The following is a 6,818-nucleotide window of genomic DNA, read 5'->3' as shown; positions in this document are numbered from 1 at the left end:
TCCCTAGGAATAGATGGAATAGTAGTTGAGATATTCCAACAAACAAGCAGCCCTAGATATGCTCACCACTCTATACCAGGAAAGCTGGATGATAGCTACCTGGCAAACTGACTGGAAGAGATCCTTATTCCCTTTTTTTTTTTTTTTTAAATTGATCCAGGCAAGCTCTTGTGGCCTAGTGGCAAGAAGCTGCCCTGCAATCCCAGAAGTGAGCGATTCAAATCCACCAGATGCTCTGCTGGAGGAGGGACAATCTCCTCCTGTAACAGTCAGATCTGATTTGACGGAACACACACACACACACAAATAAAAAAGTAAAGTTTAAAAAAAACAAAGTTGACCCAACAGAATTTAAAATTATCAAACAGCATCATTAATATCACACGTAGGTAACATCTTGCTGAAGATCATTTACAAACAGCTAGGACAGCAAACACATTAGTGGAGAACTCTCAGAAATTTCCAGATGTCAGATGGGTCTTGGCTGAAATCATAGAATACAAGTAAGAATACAAGATCTGTGTTTTACTGACTCTGCAAATGCATTTTACTGTGTGGATCACAACAAATTCTGGCTAACACTGAAAAGAATAAGAATCCCAGAACACTTTGTTGTGCTCATGTGACAGCTATGCGTTTTTGCTTTTTGCCTCCATTTTCCTTAGAAAGATGGATAATTAGAGAAGACGACGACCTTCAGGAAGATGGACTGGCATGAGAATTGCAGCAATGGATTTAGACATAGTGGAGCTGACTTTTGTTCATAAAATTAAAGAATTTACAGACAGATTAAGTTACAATTTACCTATGATTGGGAAAAACAGCTTCAAAGAATTAACAGCTAATTTAAAAGATGCATCTCCTCATCTGATAAACAGACAGATTAAGAAAGGTCACTAAGAATTCTCAGGTCAAGTAATTAGCCTTTTAGGCTGGAGAAAACTGATGCTAGTTTTACAATTGTATAACTATAGTTCCATAACTGATACATACAAACATAGAGAATACTAAATTTATTAGTACCACCCTATTTTCCCCCCTCTTTTTATATGTCTTATATCTATAAGACAATCATCTGGGTTGATTCTTGGGGGAGTTATTTGTGGGTTCCCCATTTGGGAATAGGGCCACAGACTCTCTCTCTGGCTGCTTCATGCTGAACAGGGGCGTTGAGATGGAGGGGAAGGGGAGCTCACTTTAACTTCTTATTGGTGATCTTGAGTTCAAACTGGGAAAACAGCTTCAAAGAGTTAATAGCTAATTTAGGAGATGTATCTCCTCTTCTGATAAACAGATTAAAGAAAGGATATTAAAAATTCTAAGGTCAACTAGCCTTGCAGGCTGGAGAAAACTGATGTCAGTTTTATAACTATATAACTATAGTTCCATAACTGATATATACATAGAGAATTCTGAATTCAGTACCACCCTATCACAAGTAGACTCAAAGACATCTAAAAACATTCCCATTTGACAGATGAAGAAACTCGAGTGTCGAATCTGGCTTTGTTGTCTGATTCCAAGGCCATACTCTTGCGAAGAAAATAAATTTGTAGGGTTAGAAGACAAGCTGCTTTGAAATCAGTTGAGAAAGGGGGGTTCTCCTTACGTAGAATCTTTCTTTCGAGTGTCAGTGAGACCTTAATTACTGGTAAATTAGATGCCAAATGCTCCCAGCCTTCAGAGAGCAGCCCTCTCAGTGATGGGCCTGCAGCGTGATACGCGGCCTCCTCACGCATGAGGGCGCTGTCCAAACTACAGTCGGAGGAAATTCTCAGCCGGAGCAATCTTCCTCAGGTCGGAGTAACGCAGGAACAAAGGTCACGCATACGTCTCGGCCCACCCAGTCCCGTACTCGTAAGACTCGCGCGAGTTGTACTTCCTTCCTTTTCATTCCTTCGGCACCACCATGGCGGTTGGCAAGAACAAGCGCCTTACAAAAGGTGGCAAAAAAGGAGCCAAGAAGAAAGTGTAAGTAATGATTTTTGCGATTTGGGCTTTTTAGGATCCTCATGTAGTTGTTCGGTAGGGTTTAGAGCATGGCGTGAGTCGGATGGTGCGGATACCTGTCGGATTGCAAGGGCCCTGTCTAGTTGGTGCTCCTAGTCCGGTCAGTTTCCTTACGCTGATTGCGTGGGTCTTCCTTTCACACGTGGAAACCTGATTGCCCCAAATATTCGACCTTGCTGTGTTCCTGTTGTAATCTCGCAGATCTTTTCTGGCCTTCCAACTTTTGAAGTTTATGAACGTGCTTTTTATTACTGTATATTTGTCAGCGTGCATCGCGATTTAGGGGCGCCTGTGAGTTCCTGTGAGCCCGTAAAGGGTCACATAAAGTTCACCAGACATCCTTGCTACTGGAAGGCAAAGCCGGTTTATTGAAACGAACATGGTGGATTCACCCAGTGGGAAATTTCATTCATGCTCCTCGTCTCACAGTGTGGGTGGTTATCACAGCATATGTAAATTCCGGTTTAAAATACCGAGGGAAAATTACCACGCTTTTATTAAATGAACAAAATAAAATAAAGCTTAACGGTGATAGTTCCATGATCTGCACTAAAGCGTAAATGTTTGTTTCGTTATTTTTTTAAACACAGGGTTGATCCATTTTCTAAGAAAGATTGGTATGATGTAAAGGCGCCAGCAATGTTCAATATAAGAAATATTGGGAAGACATTAGTCACAAGGACTCAAGGAACCAGTGAGTATTTTAGGTTTGTTCATTTTCCTAGAGACAGTACATTATAGCACTGCTTTGTTGGTTCTGCGGTGCTGCTTTTTGGTAAAATACATATGTATAGCAATCTAAAAGCAAAATAGTACTAATAGATTAAGAAAATAATGTAGTGTAGAGTTGTGCTTGGTGAGAATTTAAATCATTGCTTAACAAGATTTAGTAACAAAGTTAAGCCATTACTACTGGTTAGCATATAAACTCTTATGCGCGAAGATTGCATCTATAGGTAATTTTTTCTTCTGCTTAATTTTCCTGTGGTTCCTTGTGCTAATAAAGCAATTGCTTCTTATTTTGTAGAAATTGCTTCTGATGGACTAAAGGGTCGTGTTTTTGAAGTGAGCCTTGCTGATTTGCAAAATGACGAAGTTGCGTTTAGAAAATTCAAGCTAATTACTGAGGATGTTCAAGGCAAAAACTGCCTCACCAACTTCCATGGCATGGATCTTACCCGCGACAAAATGTGCTCCATGGTCAAAAAATGGCAGGTGAGCTCAAACCTTTAGAGTATATGCTGTGATGCTAGGATGGCAGGTAGGAAATAGTTAAGATGTCATTTTTGAGTATGTTGTTACTGAGTGCTTGTTCTGGACTTTGTGTTGCTAAATTTGAGCAATAGCAGTGAACACACTCTGAATATTTACTTTATCTCTTTTGAATTGTGTCCATTTAATAGTTTATATTAAGATGTGTTAACTTCATGAATTTGTGTCTGATAAGGACTGTGGTGTATTGTGTTTCTTTTGGTCACTTTGGACTTAAAACTGATGAATTTTACTGGCTAATGTGTTAACTTTGGCAGTACTGACAGGTTGAACTCTTGGATGTTTCTTAGTTGTATCTAAAGCTTAGTTTCTGTTTGTAAAAGGAAGATACATATAGAAAATACTCTGTAAACATTAGTGTTGCAGGAAATAATGTCATTGGTTAAGATATATATGGAGCCAACAACCATAGAGTTTAGGAATATTTTGTATGTGGGAATGAATGATGACAATGTTTCGGTCCCATATGATACATTGTGATTATACCATTACATTTCTCTCTGACATTCCCTAACGGGTTTTTATTTCTAGAATTTTAAAGATCACTTTGCTATAATGAATAAGACAAGCCTGAAATTGGTTATGTGTTGGATTGTTAACAGGAAAATTGACCCGATCAGTCTGTCAATGCTGTTAAGATTTACAGCCTTACAAAAGCCAATAAAGGGTAACCATCAATCAATCTATCAGATGAATGGCTTGAAATATAAAGTTAATTCTATACAAAGTATGAAATTTAGGGGGGGTGTAAATTTAAAAAAAAAAATATGTTCATAGAGAGTTCTGTGCTTTCTCAGAATCTTTCTCTTACAGTTTTCTTTGGGATGAGTGCAGTGGGAATTCTATGATGAAATTGAGAATTTAGGAGAAGTTGTTGAGAGGAGTTTATATTTAATTCGGTATGAAGGACAGTGAGAATTCAGAATAATTACAGGTGATTTATCTAAAAGGATGTGGATATTATAAACTAGACAAATACGTGTTGTACTAGTGATTTTATTTGAAAAAATCTATTGGATCCTGAGAAATAAAAATTTATATTAATGTTTATGAGAATTTTGTGTTTTGTTTTGTCCCTAGACCATGATTGAAGCACATGTTGATGTCAAAACCACCGATGGTTATTTGCTCCGTCTATTTTGTGTTGGTTTTACAAAAAAACGCAACAATCAGATTCGGAAGACATCTTATGCTCAGCACCAACAGGTCCGCCAAATCCGGAAGAAAATGATGGAAATCATGACCCGAGAGGTGCAGACAAATGACTTGAAAGAGGTGGTCAATAAATTGTAAGTTACTCTTTTTTTTTTTTTTTTCCTTCTCGAATGTGAAGGGAAAACAAGAAAACCTATAATCACATGTGGGAATAAGTGATGAAAACCTGTTTCGGTCCCAGCTGATGTCCACTGATAATCTTACATTTTTCTGATGTTCCCATGTGAATTACAGTTCGTATAAAAGTCATTAGGGTTGAACATAGGCTTTTTTTAGAAGGCTATTTTACAAGTATTTAGCACTATAGATCACTTAACCTTTATCTGTAAAATGTTATGTGAGGATTTATGCGGGTTAGATGAGTTAGGTATTGAAAGTGTGGGTAAATATATGGGGGTTTTTTCCTTTTAAAAGGAGGAAATACTACTTTTATGTGTGAGTTCCGTCTAACTTTATGATTGGTTTGCAGGATTCCAGACAGCATTGGAAAAGACATAGAAAAGGCTTGCCAATCTATTTATCCTCTCCATGATGTATTTGTTAGGAAAGTAAAAATGCTCAAGAAGCCCAAGTTTGAATGTAAGTGAATTGCAGAATTCATGAAAATAATAGTTGTTCACAGTAGATAATGGCTTATCTTTTTAAACAAAAACAAAACCTCCCAAACTAACAAGTTGTTTTCCTTCCTTCCTTATAGTGGGCAAACTCATGGAGATTCATGGTGAAGGTGGTAGCTCTGGAAAAGCTACTGGAGATGAGACAGGTGCAAAAGTTGAACGAGCTGATGGTTATGAGCCACCAGTTCAAGAATCTGTTTAAAATTCAGCCTTTTAATAATTACAAATAAAAATTATTATTTGTGATGCGGTGCTTCTGGAATTTTTTTAAAAAGACGGTTTCATGGGTCAGATGCTCTGAAATTACCTCTGACAGGATTTAACACGTTCCCACAAATAACGGCTGTGACAGCAAAAAAAATGTTTCTAAGCACGGTCGTCAATTTAAAACTGCAGCAACATCTTAAGAATTTTTTACCTATTAGGTAAATAGTTAGAAAAGGGTACTATTTACCATTTTACATGGTTTCCAAACATAAAAATACATCATAATCCTTATTCTAAAAATAAGCTGCTGGCTCCTGGGACTAGAGTTTGATTCACTACATGCAAGGAGGATGGGGTATGGAATTTTGCCTTTGTTTTTTTAAACTCTGGCGATAGACTAGAGAACACAGATGTATGTTGTTAGAAATAAAAGGGTAATAGATCACACTGACTTAACATTTTCTTTTTTTCCAGTCCTATCTTTTGCCCTGAGCTGTATTTAAGTATCTTGGAAAAATATCTTGGGGGCTCTCTTGGCACAGGTTACAGTCTAATATGTAACTGGGAATCCCTGCTTTTGGGAGGGAGCTCTTATGTGTTAGTGTTAAGTTGTGCCAGCCCAAAGGCTTAGCGTTTGACTCCATCTGCTCTACAACTTCTAAAAGGAGCTGAAATGGTGGGGATGTTAGTTCTACGTTGATGGCACATAAGAGCAGCTCTTCAAGAAGTACTCAGCACTCCCAGCACTACTCAAAAAACGCTGTTTCTTTTGTCCTTACATATTGTCTAGTTTAGCAATTGAAAGGACCATGGCTTGGATTAGACACTTCGTTGTGTTTTAAATGACATTCTTGATCTTAAAAACTTTGGAGAGGACCTAGGTAACGGATCTTCCTCAACACAACACCTTGATTTCTTAACTGGTACCAAGGGTGCTGATCTTTCCCATGTCTTGATGCTCAGTGGTACAGAACAGGGTTCAAATGATTAGTTCATAGGGTTGCTATGAGTTGTACTTGACTCAGTGGCATTTAACATCATGATACTGCCTAGTGACTCAAGGGTGAGGGGTTTTTAATTGAGAACTGGGTTGTAGTCTATGTTGAAGTGTGTAGTCTTTCATCTTTTGCAGTAAGCCTGAAAAGTTCACTTTAAGCAAGCAAGGTTGAGTTTCCTTTGGTCCTGACACCATATTTTAATTGAAGAGGCCATGTGATACTCCCACATTCCAATAAGGGATTGTGTTCACCAAACATTCCACTGAGATGAGTTAGAGCTGCTGGCCGTGCACGTTCCATTTCTCCATGTGATGTTATCAGCCCAGAACACTGCTCTGGTCCTTAAGAAGACCTTTCAGGCTTTGGACATCACCAAGATCTCTAGAGGCACCATTGAAAGCCTATCCTGAGTGATGTGCAGCTGATATGACTGGAGACAAGGTCATAACAGAACCATAGCTGATCGAGGCGCTTTGCCAAACACTCCCTTTCTTAACAG

General features: G+C 38.3%; 1 protein-coding gene across 1 annotated transcript; it reads left to right on the top strand.

Moving 5' to 3' along the window:
• Positions 1-1,905: 1,905 nt before the first annotated feature.
• LOC102876691 (40S ribosomal protein S3a-like) lies at positions 1,906-5,373 on the top strand. The gene is made up of 6 exons (XM_006884481.1): positions 1,906-1,971; positions 2,601-2,704; positions 3,038-3,225; positions 4,363-4,571; positions 4,967-5,076; positions 5,195-5,373. The coding sequence occupies exons 1-6, from the start codon at positions 1,910-1,912 to the stop codon at positions 5,314-5,316; spliced, it is 795 nt and encodes a 264-aa protein (XP_006884543.1). The 5' UTR covers positions 1,906-1,909; the 3' UTR covers positions 5,317-5,373.
• Positions 5,374-6,818: the final 1,445 nt, after the last annotated feature.

Source organism: Elephantulus edwardii, unplaced genomic scaffold, assembly GCF_000299155.1.
Source record: "Elephantulus edwardii isolate Elephantulus edwardi_28Jun2011 unplaced genomic scaffold, EleEdw1.0 scaffold00034, whole genome shotgun sequence".
NCBI lineage: Eukaryota > Metazoa > Chordata > Mammalia > Macroscelidea > Macroscelididae > Elephantulus > Elephantulus edwardii.
This window is presented reverse-complemented; position numbering and strand designations above follow the sequence as displayed.